Source organism: Lolium rigidum, chromosome 6, assembly GCF_022539505.1.
Source record: "Lolium rigidum isolate FL_2022 chromosome 6, APGP_CSIRO_Lrig_0.1, whole genome shotgun sequence".
NCBI lineage: Eukaryota > Viridiplantae > Streptophyta > Magnoliopsida > Poales > Poaceae > Lolium > Lolium rigidum.
Genome location: NC_061513.1, coordinates 118891589 through 118913964, shown reverse-complemented (window position 1 = coordinate 118913964; position 22376 = coordinate 118891589). Strand labels below are relative to the sequence as shown.

Sequence of the window (22376 nt, the reverse complement as noted above, 5' to 3'; positions counted from 1 at the left end):
GACCAGCCTCACCCCGTTTTTTGTAACTTCGATGCGCTCACAGCCGTCTAAACTGATTCCAGAGAGCGGCTCTTGGCCGTCTGCATCCCAAATATTCATGCCAGCTATTGAGATCTCGACTGAGTCATCTGCATGAATGACCTCTACTTCATCTCCATCCCACTGTATCAGGCATTGGTGCATGATGTCTACGGGTGCTTCTATTCTTGTAGACAGTGTCGGGCCTCCAAGAGCAGAGGTTTGTAGAACAGCAGTAAGTTTCCCTTAAGTGGATCACCCAAGGTTTATCGAACTCAGGGAGGAAGAGGTCAAAGATATCCCTCTCAAGCAACCCTGCAACCACAAAGCAAGAAGTCTCTTGTGTCCCCAACACACCTAATACACTTGTCAGATGTATAGGTGCACTAGTTCGGCGAAGAGATAGTGAGATGCAAGTAATATGGATGAGTATGAGTGGTAATAGCAATCTGAATAAAATATGGCAGCGAGTAAACATGCAACAAAACAATAAACAAACGGAGATTCGATGCTTGGAAGCAAGGCCGAGGGATCCTTCTTTCACTAGTGGACACTCTCAACAATGATCACATAATAGGACTACTCTACCCCCTCTTGTTGGATGATGAACACCACTAATTGTGTAGGATTACACGAACCCTCAATGCCGGAGTTAACAAGCTCCACAATATTCGATATTCATATTTAAATAACCTTAGAGTGCAAGATAGATCAACACAATTACACCGAGAACTAACATAGCATGCACACTGTCACCATCACACTATGAAGGAGGCATAGATCACATCAATACTATCATAGCAATAGTTAACTTCATAATCTACAAGAGATTACAATCATAACCTACGCCAAGTACTACACGATGCACACACTTGTCACCATTACACCGTGCGGGAGGAATAGAGTACTTTAATAACATCACTAGAGTAGCACATAGATGATATTCAACTAGATCACATAAAGAGAGAGATGAACCACATAGCTACAGGCGGAGCCCTCAGCCCGGGGGTGAATTACTCCCTCCTCATCATGGAGACAGCGATGGCGGTGAAGATGGCGGTGGAGACGGCGGTGGAGATGACTCCGGGGGCAATTCCCCGTCCCGGCGGCATGCCGGAACAGAGACTTCTGTCCCCCGAATTGGAGTTTCGCGATGGCGGCGGCTCTGGATGGTTTTCTCTGGTTTCGTCGAACTGGGTCGAGGTTTTAGGTCAGGGACGACTAAATAGGCGAAGAGGCGGAGTCGGAGGGGCCACAGGGGGCCCACACACTAGGGCGGCGCGCCCCCCCCCCTTGGCCGCGCCGCCCTGTGGGGTGGGCCCCCTGGCTCCCCTCTGGCCATTCTTCGGTGCTCTGGAAGCTTCCAGGAATTTTAAGATCTTCGGTGTTGATTTCGTCCGATTCCGAAAATATTTCCTTACTAGGATTTCTGAAACCAAAAACAGCAGAAAACAGCAACTGGCCCTTCGGCATCTCGTCAATAGGTTAGTTCCGGAAAACGCATAAATATGACATAAAGTATGCATAAAACATGTAGGTATCATCAATAAAGTGGCATGGAACATAAGAAATTATCGATACGTCGGAGACGTATCAGCATCCCCAAGCTTAGTTCCTGCTCGTCCCGAGTAGGTAAACGATAACAAAGATAATTTCTGGAGTGACATGCCATCATAACCTTGATCATACTATTGTAAGCACATGTAATGAATGCAGCGATCAAAGCAATGGTAAATGACATGAGTAAACAAATGAATCATATAGCAAAGACTTTTCATGAATAGTACTTTCAAGACAAGCATCAATAAGTCTTGCATAAGAGTTAACTCATAAAGCAATAATTCAAAGCAGAGGTATCGAAGCAACACAAAGGAAGATTAAGTTTCAGCGGTTGCTTTCAACTTGTAACATGTATATCTCATGGATAGTTGTCAATGTAAAATAATATAACAAGTGCAATATGCAAGTATGTAGGAATCAATGCACAGTTCACACAAGTGTTTGCTTCTTGAGATGGAGAGAAATAGGTGAACTGACTCAACATAAAAGTAAAAGAAAGGCCCTTCTCAGAGGGAAGCATTGATTGCTATATTTATGCTAGAGCTTTGGTTTTGAAAACATAAAGAGAGCATAAAAGTAAAATTTTGAGAGGTGTTTGTTGTTGTCAACGAATGGTAGTGGGCATTCTAACCCCCTTGCCAGGCAAACCTTCAAAGAGCGGCTCCCATGAATTATTTTTATTTTTGGGTGGCACTCCTTCCAACCTTTCTTTCACAAACCATGGCTAACCGAATCCTCGGGTGCCTGCCAACAATCTCATACCATGAAGGAGTGCCTTTTTATTTTAGTTTTATTATGATGACACTCCTCCCCACCTTTGCTTTCTCAAGCCATGGCTAACCGAATCCTTCGGGTGCCGTCCAACAATCACATACCATGGAGGAGTGTCTATTTAGGTTAATTAATTTGGGATCGGGAATCCCATTGCCAGCTCTTTTTGCAAAATTATTGGATAAGCGGATGAAGCCACTAGTCCATTGGTGAAAGTTGCCCAACAAGATTGAAAGATAAACACCACATACTTCCTCATGAGCTATAAAACATCGACACAAATTAGAGGTGATAAATTTTGAATTATTTAAAGGTAGCACTCAAGCAATTTACTTTGGAATGGCGGAGAAATACCATGTAGTAGGTAGGTATGGTGGACACAAATGGCATAGTGTTTGGCTCAAGGATTTTGGATGCATGAGAAGTATTCCCTCTCGATACAAGGTTTAGGCTAGCAAGGTTATTTGAAACAAACAAAAGTATGAAGCGGTACAGCAAAACTCACATAAAAGACATATTGTAAACATTATAAGACTCTATACCGTCTTCCTTGTTGTTCAAACTCTTACTAGAAATTATCTAGACCTTAGAGAGACCAATTATGCAAACCAAATTTTAGCAAGCTCTATGTATTTCTTCACTAATAGGTGCAAAGTATATGATGCAAGAGCTTAAACATGAGCACAACAATTGCCAAGTATCACATTATCCAAGACATTTTAGAATTACTACATGTAGCATTCTCCGTTTCCAACCATATAACAATTAACGAAGCAGTTTCAACCTTCGCCATGAAAATTAAAAGCTAAGAACACATGTGTTCATACGAACCAGCGGAGCGTGTCTCTCTCCCACACAAGCATTTATTCAAACAAAAACAAAAATAGAAACAAATAGACGCTCCAAGTAAAGTACATAAGATGTGACCGAATAAAAATATAGTTTCAAGAGAAGGAACCTGATAATTTGTCGATGAAGAAGGGGATGCCTTGGGCATCCCCAAGCTTATTAGATGCTTGAGTCTTCTTGAAATATGCAAGGATGAACCACCTGGGCATCCCCAAGCTTAGAGCTTTCACTCTTCTTGATCATATTGTATCATCCTCCTCTCTTGACCCTTGAAAACTTCCTCCACACCAAACTCGAAACAAACTCATTAGAGGGTTAGTGCATAATCAAAAATTCACATGTTCAGAGGTGACACATTCATTCTTAACACTTCTGGACATTGCCCAAAGCTACTGGAAGTCAATGGAACAAAGAAATCCATCCCACATAGCAAAAGAGGCAATGCGAAATAAAAGGCAGAATCTGTCAAAACAGAACAGTCCGTAAAGACAAATTTTAAAGAGGCACCAGACTTGCTCAAATGAAAATGCTCAAATTGAATGAAAGTTGCGTACATATCTGAGGATCACTCACGTAAATTAGCATAATTTTCTGAGTAACCTACAGAGAATTAGGCCCAGATTCGTGACAGCGAGAAATCTGTTTCTGCGCAGTAATCCAAATCTAGTATGAACCTTACTATCAAAGACTTTACTTGGCACAACAATGCAATAAAATAAGATAAGAAGAGGTTGCTACAGTAGTAACAACTTCCAAGACTCAAATATAAAATAAAGTTGCTGTAGTAAAATAAACACATGGATTATCTCCCAAGAAGTTCTTTCTTTATAGCCATTAAGATGGGCTCAACAGTTTTAATGATGCACTCGCAAGAAATAGTATTTGAAGCAAAAGAGAGCATCAAGAGGCAAATTCAAAACAAATTTAAGCCTAACATGCTTCCTATGAATAGGAATCTTGTACACAAATGAATTCATGAAGAACAAAGTGACAAGCATAAGAGGATAAAACACGAGTAACTTCAAGATTCTCAACATAAAGAGGGAAAACTTAATATTATTAAGATGCATATAACCATGTTTCCCTCTCTCATAATAACTTTCAGTAGCATCACTGATGAAATCCACAATATACCCATCACTTAAAACATTCTTATCATGGTTCATATGCATAGAAGTATCATTAATTTTGGCATAAGAAGAGTTCTTCTCATTAATAGTAATTGGAGCAAGATTATTATCAAGAATTTGAACATGGTAAACAAGTTGCATATTAAGGGAATTGTTTTTGGCAATCCAATCATAACTATGACAAGTTTCATAAGGATAGTTATAACTTATATCATAGCATTCTTTATAATAATCATTAAAGGTCGGGAGGCACAGTGTCATCATAAGAAATAGAATAGTTATCTTTCACAGTCGGTTTATCTGTGACCATACCATCATTGTTATTAGAAGGAGATGTATCAAACACATAATGATCAGTAGCAAAAGGATTTTCAAACACCTCTTTCTCAAGCTTAGAGCTTTCTATATCATTATGGGAGGAAGCATGGATAGTACTGATACTATGGCAATTATTAACATCATCATTTTCAGAATTAGTTTCCCAGAGATTTGCAATATCAAAAGTAGTGTGCTCTTTCAAATCATGATCACTAATGTATGTAAAGGGTATATGAAGATCATCGTATTCAGATTCATTATCATAATAATCATTAGGAGCAACATACTTACGGTTACCTAGCGTTATCTCATTCACGCGGGGATATGCCGTTACCTCTTTCTCTTTATTCTCCTTCTTCTTCTTCTTCGTTCCCTTCTTCTTCTTCTTCTTCTCTTCCTTCTCCTCGTTCCCTTCTTTAGGAGGAAGAGGCTTGAAGGGTGGCTTGTCCGCATAACCTGATTTACTTTCAGAAACAATAGAAGAAACTTGGGAGGATTCCTCCTTTTCATTAATTAGTTCAAAACACACAGCGGTCCTATCATATTTTGGCAAGGTGTCATCTTCTAAAATATTTTTTATGTAAGTATTTGTATGGCTATTAACAATGCAATAAGAAAAACACCCATGCAGGACATCATCAATATCAAGATCACTCATATGTAACAAAGAGATTTTTCTTGAGAGCTCTTCACACCACAAAAATAAAGTAAGTTCATCATGCTGATTAGGAGTAATTTCATCATCACAATACCAATTTGTAGCACTCATGGGGTTCAAATTATCATTGGAGGAGCATTGAAAATTAAAATGACCCACTCCATGGCAAAGTTCACAAATAAAAGGATAGAGGGCACACACTTTTTTACCAAGATCATCTAGGGCCCTAAACCACTTTCTAGTTTTTTCATTAATATGATGGATACAATATTCATCTTTGATTTGATTAATTCCACAAGGTCTATGCATTCCACAAAAATTAACATGCTTATAGGAAATAGGATTCTTAGGAGTTTGAGCATGTTTATTGCAATCATTAACAACAATTTCATTCTTCATGCAAGCCTCTTTAAAAGGTTCATGATACTTATCAAAATTCTTATTAGGCAATTCAAAATGAGAAGCAAAGGCTTTATAAAGATTTGCAGCAACTTGAGAGTCAAGACCATAAGTAGCACTCATATCTCGAAATTTATCAGTATCCATAAAAGCTTCAATGCATTCATAATCATAATTTATACCCGACTCTTCACCTTTGTTGTTCTCCCATCCTTCAGCGTTCTCCTCAATCCGATCAAGAAGATCCCACCTAGCTTCAACCTCCTTGCTTGTGAAAGATCCCTCCGAACATGCATCCAGATAGTCCTTGTGTTGTCCTGAAAGCCTCGCATAAAAATTGTTAACAATAACATTACGGGGAGCTCATGGATGGGACATTTGAGCATTAGTGACTTCAATCTCCCCCACGCTTGAGAGATACTCTCTCCATCACGAGGATAAAAGTTATAAATGTAATTCCTATCAATATGCACTTCATGAGGAGGATAAAATTTAGAGTAAAAGAGAGATACAATTTCCTCCCAACCAAGAGAATGACTATTCTTCAACAATTTATACCAATGCGCCGCTTTACCAGACAGCGAAACAGAGAATAGCTTCTTCCTCACTTCATCCATAGAGATACCCGCACACTTGAATAACCCGCATAATTCATGCAAAAACAAGTAAATGATCTCCGGATGGACAGTTTCATCCCCTTCATAGCGGTTATCCATAACACGTTCAATAATTTTCATGGGTATCTTGAAAGCAGTACTTGCAGTTGGTGGATTTAAAATATCACAAGCATCATTAGAGTTATCGCATATGGGAGATAAAGCATTATCAGAACAAATTTTCTCCCCTAAAGATGGGAAACTAAAAAGATCACAAAAACTAGCTTCCCCAAGCTTAGACTTATCCATAGCATTAGCAAGTGATTGCGTTCATACTAATAACATTGCTACTAGCATGCAATTGAGGCTCCATAGGTTCTTTAATTTTCGCATCACACAATTCATGTCTTAACTTAGGAAATAAATTAAAAAGCTCATAGTTGTATTCCATGATGCCTTACTAGTGTAAAACAAGAAACAAAAAGATGCAATTGCAGGATCTAAAGGAAATAGCTTCGAGTACTTACAACGGCGGAAAATAGCTTGGTAGCCGAGATCCGGAGTGTGAGTACCTTTTACCTTTCCTCCCCGGCAACAGCGCCAGAAAAGTGCTTGATGTCTACGGGTGCTTCTATTCTTGTAGACAGTGTCGGGCCTCCAAGAGCAGAGGTTTGTAGAACAGCAGCAAGTTTCCCTTAAGTGGATCACCCAAGGTTTATCGAGCTCAAGGAGGAAGAGGTCAAAGATATCCCTCTCAAGCAACCCTGCAACCACAAAGCAAGAAGTCTCTTGTGTCCCCAACACACCTAATACACTTGTCAGATGTATAGGTGCACTAGTTCAGCGAAGAGATAGTGAGATGCAAGTAATATGGATGAGTATGAGTGGTAATAGCAATCTGAATAAAAAATGGCAGCGAGTAAACATGCAACAAAACAATAAACAAACGGAGATTCGATGCTTGGAAGCAAGGCCTAGGGATCCTGCTTTCACTAGTGGACACTCTCAACAATGATCACATAATAGGACTACTCTACAGTCTACACCCTCTTGTTGGATGATGAACACCACTAATTGTGTAGGATTACACGAACCCTCAATGCCGGAGTTAACAAGCTCCACAATATTCGATATTCATATTTAAATAACCTTAGAGTGCAAGATAGATCAACACAATTACACCGAGAACTAACATAGCATGCACACTGTCACCATCACACTATGAAGGAGGCATAGATCACATCAATACTATCATAGCAATAGTTAACTTCATAATCTACAAGAGATTACAATCATAACCTACGCCAAGTACTACACGATGCACACACTGTCACCATTACACCGTGCAGGGAGGAATAGAGTACTTTAATAACATCACTAGAGTAGCACATAGATGATATTCAACTAGATCACATAAAGAGAGAGATGAACCACATAGCTACGGCGGAGCCCTCAGCCCCGGGGGTGAATTACTCCCTCCTCATCATGGAGACAGCGATGGCGGTGAAGATGGCGGTGGAGACGGTGGTGGAGATGACTCCGGGGGCAATTCCCCATCCCGGCGGCGTGCCGGAACAGAGACTTCTGTCCCCCGAATTGGAGTTTCGCGATGGCGGCGGCTCTGGATGGTTTTCTCCGGTTTCGTCGAGCCGGGTCGAGGTTTTAGGTCGGGGACGACTAAATAGGCGAAGAGGCGGAGTCGGAGGGGCCACAGGGGGCCCACACACTAGGGGCGCCCCCCTGGCCGCGCCGCCACGTGGGGTGGGGCCCCCGGCTCCCCTCCGGCCCTTCTTCGGTGCTCTGGAAGCTTCCGGGAATTTTAAGATCTTCGGTGTTGATTTCGTCCGATTCCGAAAATATTTCCTTACTAGGATTTCTGAAACCAAAAACAGCAGAAAACAGCAACTGGCCCTTCGGCATCTCGTCAATAGGTTAGTTCCGGAAAACGCATAAATATGACATAAAGTATGCATAAAACATGTCGGTATCATCAATAAAGTGGCATGGAACATAAGAAATTATCGATACGTCGGAGACGTATCAGTGCATTGTGGACGGAATGCAGCAGTTGGCGTGAATCCAGTCCCTCCCTAGCAGGACAGCGTAAGTGCTTTTGCTGTCGACGATGAAGAATGATGTAGGGATGGTTTTTCGGCCTACGGTTAGATCCACGTTCAAAACGCCTCGCGTCTCTGAAGCTTGGCCGTTGAAGTCGCTTAGTGTGACGTTGGTTTTGATCAGATCTGAGTTAGAGCGTCCCAAACGCCGTAGCATGGAGTATGGCATTATATTGACTGCCGCTCCCGTGTCAACCAGCATCTTGCCGACAGGCTGTCCATTGATATAACCTTTTAGGTACAGGGCCTTCAAATGTTTGTAGCTCTTCTCTCGTGGCTTTTCAAAGATCACTGGTCGTGGGCCGCAGTCAAACTGCGCTATCGGCACTTCTTCAGCTCTTGGAGCACAAAACTCCGAAGGGAGTATGAACACCATATTTGTGCCAGCCGATGCCTCCGCATCGGCTTTTACTTGTTTGGGGCGCCATTCTTTCTTCTGTGGACGACTCTCCGCGTCCAACGTTTGCTGAATTTTCACGGCCAGATCGGGCCGCGCTTTCCTCAAAGTGTGCAGGTATTGCACCTCGGTTTGCTCCAAGCTACGTAGTCGCTGAACCCTACGCTTTTGGGAGTGACTGAGTCAATCAGGGCACCACCTTGGCCGGTGGTATCTATCCTCTTCTTCATCTTCTGACTCTTCAAAATCTTCCTCCTGAGAGGACTCAGCTCGCCTGCTCTGAGGTGGGAGAGGCCCTAGACGCTCGAAAACTGACACCTCTCCTGCGTCCTTCTTCCGCTGTCTACACTCCGGGCAATTGTCGATTGTAGGCAATCGGCTCATTCCTGAATCCCAGCAGTGCTTAAAGAAAGGACAGTCCCAGTGTCTATCAACGTCTTCCTGCTCCCGTGACTTCCCTTCCGCGCGGCGCTCATATCCTTCGTCGTTTCTGTCATACCGACGATATCTTCCATTGTCTATGTCAGGCCGATGATATCTTTCATCGTCTATGTCGTACTGCCGACGTCGGTCGTACTGACGTTCATACTTGTTAAGGAGATGCACGGAGAGAGGACGTTGGTACCGCACGCTTCTCACCTGTTCCTCGGTGAGGTAACGTCTGTCGTCATATCGGGGCCGGTCGCGTGGGCCGGCCTCCTCCTTTCCTTGCTACGGGAGTGACCGCTTTTTTCTTTATCCTTGCCATGGTGGTATACAGGCCCTGCCATGTTAACGTCGAATGAGGAATCTAGCCGACGCCTTGCGGAGTGATTGAGTTCCACCATGTTGACGCCAGGGAACGGGTGTGTGTCCACTTTCATGGCAAACTGCCCAAAGATCAAACGGCCTTGTTCTATCGCCGATTGGATCTGCTGACGCAATACTTTGCAGTCATTGGTGATATGGGTGAACAAGTGATGCCACTTGCAGTACGGTCTCCCGTTCAGTTCTTGCGCCGTAGGGATCTTATGGCCTTCGGGTAACTTCAGCTGTTTTTCCTTCAGCAATAGATCGAATAACTGCTCAGCTTTACTCACATCGAAGTCAAACCCTTTTGCAGGCCCTTGTTGTTTCACCCATTTGCAGGACACGGGAGCTGCCCCCCGAGCCCATTCAGCCACGACTACTTCCTGGTCTTCTGTAGAATCCTCGACTTCTTCTGTCTCGACAAGGCTGACCGGATGCTTGAACTTGTCTTGGTACAATTCTGGGTGGCGCTGCTCATACAAAGTTAATTTCTGGACCATGTGCGCCTGTGAATTGTAGTCTACTTGGAAAGCCAGATCCTTGATCGGCGTTGCGAGGTTCAATGCTGCCAGATCGACTGCTTCTTTCTCAGTTAAACGAGCCGAATAACATCGGTTCCTGACAGTCCTGAAACGCTGAATGTATTCTGACACTGTTTCTCCCCGCTTCTGCCGCACCTGTGCCAGATCGGCAATGCCAGCCTCGGTAGCGTCTGAGTGATATTGAGTATGAAACTGTTCCTCCAGCTGCTTCCACGTCCGGACTGAATTCGGTGGCAACGAGGTGTACCACCCAAAAGCTGGTCCCGTGAGAGATTGTGCGAAAAACCTCACACGTAACGGGTCTGATGCTAAAATCATGCCCAACTGTGCCAAATATCGGCTCACGTGCTCAATTGAGCTAGACCCCTCTGATCCATTGAATTTTGAGAATTCAGGGAGCCGATACTTGGGCGGCAGTGGGATCAAATCATACTCGTCAGGGTACGGCTTGGAATAGCCGATTGTTTTTCTCTTTGGCAGGATGCCGAACTGGTCTCTCAAGATTGTACTGATTTGTTCCATGGTATGAGCTGCAGGGACCGAGCTTTCATGACTCGTTCCGGTGGCATATTTAGTTAGCCATGCCTGTTTATCGGCGTCTGCTCCAGAAATCCCTCCTGCCGTGATCTGGTTCGTGCGCGCCAAGTTATTGCAGTCCGGCACGTATGTGCACACGTATCCATGTGGGACTTCTTTAGGCGGCTCATACAGGAATTGGCAATCGCCAGGATCGCCTCCAACCTTGTAGACGACGTACGCCGGTGAACCCTGTGGCTCTGGAGCTGCAAGCGCGAATGGCAGCGGCGGTCTGGTCTGGAACGGTAGTTCTCCCTGGTATGTCCCTAGGACAGGCCCTGACGGAGAGTACTGATGCTTCATGATTTCCTGAACCACGCGGACCGCAATGCGCTCAAAAGCGTTCACCAGGCTCTCAGAATGACGGTGTAGAGAATGAGCTACCATGTAATTAACTTCCTGGCGCAGAGCTCTGGTGCGTTCCTCTGAAGGGGTAGACAGATCTACTTCATCGAGAGCACCATCGGGTGAGAACCCTTTCCACCTGATGCCATGTGAACGGGTCTTCGTGAAAGAGCCGATGAGATCGGATTCGAAGACGGCTTTAATCTCATCATATTTCTTCTTGTGCTCCTCAGGCAGATCTTCGTACTTGACTGGCTCGTCTGCCATCTCAGCTGCAGATGTCAACGCCGTTGTTGTAGACTGTCCCACCGGGCGTGCCAGAATGTGTTGCCTACCAAAACCCACCGGCGAGCAGCGACGGGCAACACAGGAGAGCTGGGAGGCTCCCAGGACTGCGGTGGGCCCTGGTCCCTCGGCGATGGCCCGCAATGCTCCGGCACACGTCCTAGCTGGTGCGAGGGCGTGCCGCCTGACCTATACCTGGTCAGGAAGGTGTTGGATTGCTTCGATTAGTTTCCTGCATGGCGAACACGCAAACATTAAATACGAGCCCCGATCGGCTCTTAGGTTACTCTGTGAATCGGCTCAAAGAGCCGATTGACCCATGGTACACATTGGATTTACGTTAACATGGGGGTCCTACTTAATCAATACCAAGATAAATCAATCTACGACAGTTTAGGGTTTTCACCGCACAACCGGAACATCCTACACGTAGATGAGTCTGGCAGATACGTAAGATAATAGAAAACTAGTCCTAAAGAGACCTAAAAACCAACACAACGTCGATTCCCGGAACAATCCCTATAGGATCAGCAAACTATGCCTTACGCACTACTGGATCGTTCAACCCGTTTGCAAGGCCTAATCATGCGGATATCAAACTAATCCTTGGAGAACAAGGAGCAACTATAACAGATCGATTCTACTAAACAAAGATTAAGCAAGATGCTGCCCTTACACCCAAGATAGGCGCAAAGGTAGCTAGATGTTGAGGGACAGCATAGCTAAGCAACTCTATCAAAAAAGTATCCACGTCAGCCCCAAAACATCTACGATAACGGTGTTGCTCGCCATCAACAAGGCTTCAGCACGAGCAACACCAAGCAACGAATAAACAGATACTGCCTAGATCGCAAGATGCGATCTAGTCAGCATGACGCTTACCCGGAAGAAACCCTCGAAACAAGGGGTGACGATGCGCCTAGATTGGTTTGTCGTGAACGTGATTGTCCTCCTTTTCCAATAATGCTAGATACATATTTATAGTCCGCAGACTTTCTAACTTGGGAATAAACCCAACCGTGTACGAGCTAAACTCTATCTCTTAATTCTAACCGACACATAATCTACCATAATTTACAGATACACGGGCAATCTAGCCCAAATTCTCGCCCAAGGCCGGTTCCGAAACTCTTTAAGTGTATATCCTCTAAGCCCATCTCAATCACGGCCCATCTCCTGCTCTGGCTAAATTCTGGTGATAACAATTATGTATGTACGACTCTATCATTTTTGAACTGAAATCCTTTATTTTAAGATTTTATTTAGTATTATTTTTAAACGCTATTTAAAATATAGCACGCTATTAGAGCATTTGAAGGATGGCGCTGCTATTTCTTATAGCACGCTATTTTAAACCTTAATACCGACCGTAGTTGGCGGATCGGACGGCCGGGAGGGTTCGGTGCTTCCGGTGAGCCCTGTCACGGCGAAAACGTACCCGAAGGCTCGAGGCCCCTCGGCGACGTGCAGTCGCTTCCTCCACGTCCTCCCATGGCGACCACTCTCCCACCCTCCGCTTCCGCCACCAACGCCGCCGCTCGCATCTTCCAATCGACCACCCGATGCCGCTTCCCAAGAACCTCTCCCGTGCTCGCGCCTTCGCGTTCCGCGACTCGCCGCTTCTCCGGCGTCGCCTGCTCTCCCGGAATTGGCGGCGTCGGCGGCCAAGCCGCACCCCGGGAGGACACCGTCCGCATCGTGGCCGTCGTCGGCGACGGGAGCATCAGCCCGCTGAAAGATACGCCCTGGGAGGAGGTTATGCGCCACACGGTAGGCCCCGCTCTGAACCCATCGTCAGTTCACCACTCCTCTCCACCCCTCTATGTGAAGTTGTGAACCCCATCAGGTCGCCCGTCTCACCTTTCTGAACCACTCGCATGGAAAACACAACTTTGGGAATCGATGTGATTTTACTAATACTGTCACTACTGTCATACTGTCATACTGTGTAGTGTGCGAACGTCACAATTTTGCATATCCAGTTACAGCTAGTACCATCTGTATCCGTTAACTATGAGGAAACAAACGCCAATTTCATTTTTTGGCACTAGTAATGTAGTATGAACTAGTTGTCTTGGCCTGAATAATTAATTACTCCTCCTTGAATTGTTATGCATATGATGACTATGATTGCCGCTTCAACTGTTATTGTGGGATATGTGGTGCTGCGGTTGTTAACCTTACATGTCAATACATTATGTAGCTGTCACCAGGACCGGTGGAGTGTTTGCTACTTTCCTTGATGCCGTTTAATAAATGCAATACATATTTACTTCTGAAAAATTACATAGGGAGTATAAGATACAAATTTCTGTCACTCATTGAATAAATCTTCCTTGTCTAGAGGTCTCCAAATATGATTTCACCGAACCTGATTGTTTTGCTTCATTTAGGCTGATAGGCTGAAGTGGGTTGATGAAGGATTTGAAATGCTTGTCTTCACAGACAAGTCGATGGACCATGGTGCTTTTAGGGAGGAGTTGTCTCGCTGTGATATGCTAGTCAATGTTGCAATAACGGGGCAGGAGTCCGTCCAGTGGCTCATACAGAACAGTAAGAACATTCCGAATGTACTTTGCTTTCAGTCATCTCCGTCGTTACTGAACAAGCTAGGAGGCAGATATGTTCAATATACCGGAGCGCAGGACTTCTTTGGCAAGCTAGCCAGTGTTGGCAAACCAAGTGGCGCTGAGGAATCAACTGAAGTCCTCAAAACCATATCCAGTGCCTGGGAAAGGCACAACTCAGATGACATCAGATTTTGCCTCCTCGTTGTGGTTAACGCGTACATAAGACCAGTTGATATGCTGCAAAACCTAAGGGCAAAAGGTCTCTCCACCCTGAGCTGTATGATAAAAAACTGTGGCCCTCAAATTCTGAATTGCCTGTTTGACCCCGACTGTCGGAAAGCCATTCAGTGTTTGAATTCTTGCTCTCCAACCGATCAAGTCTGCAACTACCGCTGTATCGCGTCTTACGAGAGTCCGCAACTGGAGGCCTTTTCTCTGTGTGTTTTGCAGAAGCACAACTGTCTAGAGCTAAATGCTGCGATCCCTAGTAAGCCTTCTGTAGCCCCGTTATCCATGTTCAGAGAACAGCAGCTTAGCCATGAAGTTGCGGAAGACCTGTTTGTCGGTTGGCTGGACAATTTGGAATGGAGCTGGAGAGTTGTAGCCGGACAAAATCCAGCATATGATCAATTCCCGTGCCAGTACCAAATATTCTACAGAGGGAAAGCTAAAGGTTCGTTTTGGTATGAGCCAATTTTTCAAGTCAAAACCCTGGATGATAAGCTAGTTTGGCGGCGCAGAAAATACCGAGTGAGAAGAGCTAGCATCCCTGGTACATTTTATTTCAGTGTACTGGATAATGGTGTTGTTTCAAAAGAGTTTTGGACAATTGTTGATGTTTCAGATGACTTCAGCTGGGGCCTGTTCCATTATCATGGAGCTGCTCAGGCTGCTGGACAATCATACACTGGAGCGGTGCTTGTTACCCCTGATGGGTCTTATCCTGATGGGGACAACCCAAGACTGGATTCTGCTTTAGAGAAGTGTGGTATTAAGAAATGGGAGCTTTATATGGTCGATAACTGCTCCTGCATGGGTGCTCCTTTGGGAATTCCGGAAGGTTCACGACTGCATTACCAGATTGCTCCAGGAAACGAATCTGGTATTATGCAGAGAATATGATGATATTTTCGAACAGCATGAAAGGGCAATTTCATTTCCCAACTGATGTACTCATGCACCTGTACTTAGAAAGATGTAACGAATGACACAGGTGTCACCGAATGGAGTTTATGTGTAATTGGTAGGTATATTTTTCTTATTCTTGTGTCATATAACACCCCACTTTGCTGCCAGTATCATTCCCAATACTTAACTAGATACAGAGCTCCCAACTATTAAGAAATAATATAGTTGAATAGAAGATTATTCACTAAAACACTCTTTCGTTTTAAAAATATTTATTGCAGTTTTTATGCTTTTCTTCATCATGGCAGGATGATATTATCATTCAATGATCAAGTGGATGGCCCATATTTTGCTGGAATCCAGTAGCACACAAATGGCGCGTAGCACTGGATGTGTTCTCATGTTCATTACTTGATTACTTGTATAATTCATCGATACTCTCACATAGCAGGACAGAGGCCTGCATCCTGCAATTGCTGCGCCAGTCCCACTGTCCCAAACAATAAGCCTCTCAGCTGGTATTCCGTTCCCGTTGCTGTACAGTTATCAAACATTGCTCGTAGAACTTGTGGTAGATCATGCCATTTGTTGTGGTAATGTTTAATGTTTATATTTGTTCATAAACTCGTTGCAAACTTGTAATCAATATACACTATCCATTATCTTGTAGATGACTGAATATATTCAATATATGTGATGTTGGGAACTTGGGATGCTTAAGCATCTTGAAGTGTTCCCATTTAGTTGCTGGAGCATCTTGTGGATGCTGAAGCATCTTGAACTGTTCCCATTTAGTTGCTGGAGCATCTTGCGATGTTCAGACGTTTTCAGTTCAGTGTCACTACGCAGTTGTTCTCTATCTTTGTCAAGCAAAAGTGATGTGCCTCAGACAAGTTAGAGAGTAAGCAAGTCTCCCACGTCTGGTTGACTTGCTTTATACCACAATCCGCATGTTTCAGATTTTATGTTCTGCAGTTTACAGATCTGAATCCTAGTGGATAATGCAAAGTTCCTTTTGGCCAAGGATCGTATGACCACTTTGACTTTGGCTCTGACATCCTTGGTGGTCTATCATCACCTATAAATTTCATCCAGATCCAGCCCTGCAACAGCAATTCGCACTCACAGTTGATAACATAGCGCACACTCAAGAATGGCGGGACTGTATGAGAAACCGTCGGAGACGTACGTGAAGAAGCGGCCGCGGTACCCCAAGGAGTGGTTCTCCATGCTCGCCTCCCTCACCGCCGGCCACCACCGAGCCTGGGACGCCGGCTGCGGCAGCGGCCAGGCTTCCGTCAGCGTAAGCCTCCAACCTTTCTAAACCACGTCGTTCGCTTGATCTGAACTCTGAATTGGGCGAGCAACCGAAAACGATTAATCCGATGGGTCTCTCTGTCTCTCGACTCAGATCGCGGAGCACTACGACAGCGTGGTGGCGACGGACGTGAGCGAGGGCCAGCTCCGGCACGCCATCGCGGACCCTAAGGTGCGGTACCTGCACACCCCGGTGGACCTGTCGGAGGACGAGCTCGTGGCCCTGGTCGGCGGCGAGGGCTCGCTGGACCTCGTCATCGTGGCGACCTCGATCCACTGGTTCGACGTCCCGCTCTTCTACGCCGTGGTGAACCGCGTCCTCAAGAAGCCCGGCGGCGTCCTCGCCGTGTGGGGCTACAGCTACGACATCCACCCGTTCGGGGACAAGCTGCAGGGGACGCTGTACGGTGCCATGCGGCCGTTCATGGACCCGAGGACGAGGCTGGCCATGGAGCGGTACCGCGAGCTGCCGTTCCCGTTCGAGCCCGTCGGGGTGGGCCGCGAGGGCGAGCCGGCCGACGTCGACATGGAGGTGGACATGACGCTGGAGGACCTGGCCGGGTTCGTGATGACCGGCTCCGTCGCGACGACGGCGAGGGAGAGAGGGGTGGACCTGGCGGCGCTGGTGAAGGATGTCATGAAGGAGGTGGAGGAGGAGTGGGGAGATAAGCCGACGGTGTCCAGGAAGCTTGTGTTCAAGGCCTTCATGCTGGCAGGGAAGCCCAAGTGAAGTGATGAACTCGAACTGAACTGCCAGTTGGTGTATTGTGGTAGTACGTGTTGTTTATTTCTTGGGATCAGAATTAGAACTGCCAGTCAGTGGTTTGTTTGCTTTGGATGAGAATCAGAATATCTGAAATTCGCAGATGATGAATGCTAAATCCATTGGAATTTTTTTTAGACGACATTCACACCGTCCAATTATCTCATCGTCAGATACCATTTGATTTTGTGATACCATTACGATTTTATGTCACATTTGGATGAAGGGAAAGTTTGACAATTTTGCCTGGGATGACAGAAATGCAACTCGCACATTACTCTGTGATTCACTCTTACCAACACTACTACATTTAGTTCTAAAACATAAAACCTTTGTAGTTTTTGAACCACAAGATCAATTTACAAACAGTTTGAATATTTGAGTTTCTAGTGAAGGGAACTTCAAATGACCCCATACTGAATAATTTTTGACAGTTTTTAAAAATCGACTTGTGAAACTTGATGAAACATGTTACTTTGTGAAACCAGGTGAATTTTTTCTTTGAAACATTTTCTGTCACTCTGTTTTGAACTAGATTCGTCAAAGTCAGGAAATATTTGTAATTACCATAGAGTCTAATTTGGAGACACAATTTTTTGTATTTAATTTTATTGAGTTTTATTGTGTATCATCATGTTTGAATGTGTTTCAAAATTCAAAATTTAAATTTTATCAAAACAAACCCCTTTTAGGATTGTTTAAAAGACCCCTTGGAGAAAAATACATTGGTTCAAACGGAATGTCAATCTGATATATATTTTTTAATAGATATGGCTATTTCAAATCCAATAATAGAAATTAAATCAATGTACTAAACACAGAGGGAGAGAGAACTAATCTGGGGGAGCCTAAATGCAAAGATTCTCCCTAGTGCTAATCTCAAAGAAAAGGGTGGGTGGATATGCGCACGGGGCCTCTTGTGCTTGCTACATATGCCGCTCTCCCTAGGATGATCATACTATGACCAGTTTGAAGACAATGTGCCAAACTTTCCGTTTTGAAGATTAGAGGCCCTAGCTGTCGATGTCACCGCCTTTGTTGTGGGAGGTCACACATAGAAGAAGGAAGCCGGCCTCCACGTCCTCTCCAAATCCCCTTCTTTAGCGGTGGCTTGCTTCTTGAGTTGGCCGGCGATCCATAGGAAGTGCGTTGTCTTCTTACCATGGCGCGCGAGGGAGCGGCACAGAGGAGGATCGCCAACATTGGAGGGCAACACTGGATGGGGTGACAAAAGTAAGGTTTTGGGCGGTTAGGGGAGCGGAGTGGGTAGTTATGTCAAAATGTCCCATTTCCCGCGCTTTCCAATGCGTGCATAGGCGAGGCATGTTGCGCGCGCTAGAGGCAGACTGAGTGACAACGGCCAACTCAAGCCTTCTCAGTGGGCTAATTTTTTAGCTGATTTAAAAATCATACATGCATTCTTTTGAGCCCACCGGAGCCAAGAAAGGCTTCCATGGGCAACCAAACACACCACTAGTGACCTAGTCATCACCATTGTTTCGGGTGGCTACTTTTAGTCATGAGTTTAGGGAGTCAAATGGTGTGGCTCATTCTCTTGTAAACGCTGATATATCTTTACCAGCCGGGCGTTACATCTGGCTGCTAGGGACGCCAAAAAACATTTGTATCCCTATAAACCTGGTTGATGAATAAAAGCTCCCTTTCCCAAAAAAAAGTCATCACCATTGTACATGTTTTTGGGTTGTTTACCAACAATCCAACATCCTAAATAGTTGTGCTATAACATGTTCAGCGACTTCGGGTCCGCATCCAACAACGTCAGACCAGATCAGGGAGGAGTGGCAGCGGCGGCGCGCCATTGACACGATCTTGAGGTTGAAGACGAAGGACATCTCAAAGATTTCGTTGCAATTATTCTTTGTTGAGGTGCTTTGTAATATTTGATATTTCTCTTAATGCTAAGGTTTTTTTTTGCAAAAAAAAAATTACGCTTAATCAAGATCGATGAAGTCATTGTGCTGCAAAATTCACGCATTGTAATTGTAAGAAAAAATGCCATAAAAGTGGAAGTTTGTACATTTTTCATGCACTAATAAAAAGAAAGAGAGAAAGCCTCAAGCAGGGGCAGAACGTTGATGTTTTATCCACGGATCGTGGCATGGCAAGCCGAGCGACACACGAGTTTGCCCCATGAAGTCGCTGGGTTAGAGCATCTCCAGTCGCGTCCCCTAAATGAGGTTTGGGGGACCGCGGACAAGAAATGGGAAAAAAAACTGTCCAGTCGCGTCCCCCAAAGCTAATTAGCGCCTCATTTTGTGTCCGGCGTTCCCGGTAGAGACTCTATACCGGGGACGCCGGACACAAAAACAGCGTCCACATGCATGCATGCAGCCCCTAGTCCCCACATGCTAGTCTCTTTCCCCACACTTTCTCTCACCTACTTTTCCCATATGGAGTGGTCCTCTCTATTAAAATGCATGCATCCGGACGCTGTTTGAGGGACGCGGCTGGGAAGGGCCTTTTTTTGTACAGATTTTTGGTCTCTTTTTATCCGACGCGGTCCCAAACGTGCCCCAAATCATTTATGCCGAACGCTTTTTAAGGGACGCGACTGGAGATGCTCTTAGTAGGACCGGTCCAAGAAACATGGGAACTCAGCCGAGCAATGGGCCGATTCTCTCCAGCTCTCTTCGTTTGGATTTCGTTAATGTGTACTGAGTAGCTACTCTAAGTCTCTAACTGTTCAAAAAAAAGGGCTACTCTAACTAGTTGAATGCCCATATGTTGCTACGGTCCCGGTTCAATTGACGTCACACATGTAAACACAATTCACAAAAAGAGCCACATGTATAGAAAATAGAAACATAGCATTTTAAGGAAAACATAACTTCTCCTTCGAATGTATCTCAATTATTCAAAGTTAAATGCATCGCAAGGATATAATTAGTTATTCTGTTCAATTAAGATATATGGGCTAATTATTTGTGTACAATGAGGTTGTTCTGTCCTATTCAACTATATTTTCATTTAAGGTAGGTGTACCAATAAATTATTCTTCCGTGTGTAGCCATCCGCTCCCGCCCCATCAACCAGTATCTCTTTTCCAAGAAGAATAAATTGTAGTCAAAATTTTCTTACGACATATGCAGGTATATTACATGTTAATAGAAAAGAGGTAGGCACATAACATCCCAAAAATAATGAGACTTAAAATCATATACATAGAAAGCAAACATCCAACAATTATCTCTTTTCACTTTGCTTGGATCCTGGAGACTATCTTGGGTAATAACTTCCATACAGATTTCACGTGCAATGTACAAGCTTGAGAGTCGGTATGTTACATTTCATCTCGATCATTTCCCTCGCTCATTGCGATCTGCATGTTACCAGAACCAACTTCATATGATTGTGTCCATAATTATCTCTACGCATCTCCAAAAATAAAACTTGTGTCGATGCCTCCACATCCCTATGTTGCTACAATATAGAAAAAAATTAAAAGTTGATTATGAAAAGGTCACTCAATTTTATTAACACAACCCGAACTATGTACTCTTACCTAGACAAGATGAGCAAGACCTATTCATGTTGATGAGCACATTGTTCCTGCATGGATCCTGATGATTCTTATAGTAGTACCCTCTATGACTAGTACAAATATGCGACCATACTTATGGGCATCCACACTTCTCTCTAGCTGATTGTATATGCATTGCCACGGGTCTTAAGTTTTTTCTTGCTATCATTGGACTTCGTACTCATCCAACTCCAACAATGCCACCATTGTTTTTGAGTCCCCTTGCTGTAACAAAATGTCGCTAGATGCTGTGGGCTAGTGTTTTTTTCAACTCGCGCAAATCGCCATAATCGTTTCCATAGACCATGACTTCGAAGTTGCTAGCATCTAATAAATTAAAGAATATATAGAAACAATGTTGGTCATAAAAATTCACTATTTATGCATTTACTCAACCGTTACGATATTTTTGCACCCATTATCACCCGTTCTTGGGTGTATTTTCTCTTGAAACCTAAACTGGAAGTAAGTATTGAGATTGGCGATCACACTACTCCTTACCGTATGAGTTATTATTCTATCATTTTACGGTCATTATGGCCACCCCTAAACACATTTATTAAATGGCCATTTCACTAATAAACATAGTCCAATGTCACATCCGGCATCAGAGCAATATTGTACCATTTTTCACTCTATCATGGACTACTCTGTAATAAATACTATTATGAACTTCGTAGATGCAGTACACTGAACTTCGACATGGAATTGGAAGCCCAACCAAGCTTGCCATAAGTTAAATCAAAGTACAATATTTTTTACACATGTAGTGCAACACTCATAGAAAATAATAAACTTTCATCTACTACAAACATCCAAGCAGAACGTTTTTGCTATAACAGTATACCACCATATACCTCTACTACCACACTACGTGTGAAATCTAAAATATCTTGTGTGGAAAATCAGATAGGAACCGTTCAAGTCCATCAACCCAACTCTGTTAGCACAGGGGGCAGGGCTGACAGCGCTGAACCAACATAAACTATGCAAGCGTGTAGTTCAACAATAATATATGATGTTAATTTGACCAAGAAATATGATGCTAACTTGAACAGGCAAATATGATGTTACATTGTTAAAATAAGATGACCTACTTTTGTGGTTGACTGGAACATAGTTGAACAAGAAAATATGATGTTAACTTGGGCAAAGCGTAGATTAAAAAATGTGGTGAGACTTTTACTGCTAGGAGGGAAAATATAATGACATGTCACTTCACTATATTTTTTGATCCAGGATTGTGCTCAGAAACTACAAACAAATAAATGCCTTCCCCCCCACCCACCCTCTCAAAACAGAACCATTTGTAGCTCTTCATAATAAACATAAACATGTGACATGGACATGGTATCGACCCACAGGACTATGGACAAGGTTGGCTACAAAATTCGATTCACTTTGGGGTTGTTGATGGCAACGAGAGGCAGGAAACGATCAGAGGAGCGCTCACGGGTGGAGTTGGATTGGGGTAGGGAGATGACGGCATAATCCCCATTACCGTCTCTAATCCGCAACATGGCCGACAGTGGGCTGCTAGATATCGCGCAAACGTCTGGCATGCTAGTCATGCCGCTTCAGAGGTCGTACATGCTCGACATCCTCATGTATGTGGTCAGCGCCGAGCCGCCAGAGCCCGTGATGGATGGCGCTAGTTGGTATAGCAGTATAGCCATGAGGTTGATCATCAATAAGATCGGTTAGTGT

The 22376-nt window shown here is 44.2% G+C and overlaps 2 protein-coding genes across 2 annotated transcripts; both read left to right on the top strand.

The window, feature by feature from the left end:
* The first annotated feature begins 12818 nt into the window (after positions 1-12818).
* On the top strand, positions 12819-15717 carry LOC124661899. The gene is made up of 3 exons (XM_047199786.1): positions 12819-13120; positions 13744-15163; positions 15357-15717. Exons 1-2 carry the CDS (start codon positions 12842-12844, stop codon positions 15040-15042), a joined length of 1578 nt encoding a protein of 525 aa, XP_047055742.1. The 5' UTR covers positions 12819-12841; the 3' UTR covers positions 15043-15163; positions 15357-15717.
* A 115-nt stretch (positions 15718-15832) lies between these two features.
* LOC124661900 lies at positions 15833-17232 on the top strand. The gene is made up of 2 exons (XM_047199787.1): positions 15833-16351; positions 16460-17232. Exons 1-2 carry the CDS (start codon positions 16202-16204, stop codon positions 17093-17095), a joined length of 786 nt encoding a protein of 261 aa, XP_047055743.1. The 5' UTR covers positions 15833-16201; the 3' UTR covers positions 17096-17232.
* The last annotated feature ends 5144 nt before the right edge of the window (positions 17233-22376 follow it).

What these genes read in the sequence shown, in the direction of transcription:
- LOC124661899 (XM_047199786.1), top strand. Translation starts at nt 12,842, where the DNA reads ATGGCGACCACTCTCCCACCCTCCGCTTCCGCCACCAACGCCGCCGCT. An exon ending in AGGAGGTTATGCGCCACACG is followed by an intron (nt 13,121 to 13,743) that starts GTAGGCCCCGCT and finishes TGCTTCATTTAG; the next exon opens with GCTGATAGGCTGAAGTGGGT.
- LOC124661900 (XM_047199787.1), top strand. Translation starts at nt 16,202, where the DNA reads ATGGCGGGACTGTATGAGAAACCGTCGGAGACGTACGTGAAGAAGCGG. An exon ending in GCGGCCAGGCTTCCGTCAGC is followed by an intron (nt 16,352 to 16,459) that starts GTAAGCCTCCAA and finishes CTCTCGACTCAG; the next exon opens with ATCGCGGAGCACTACGACAG.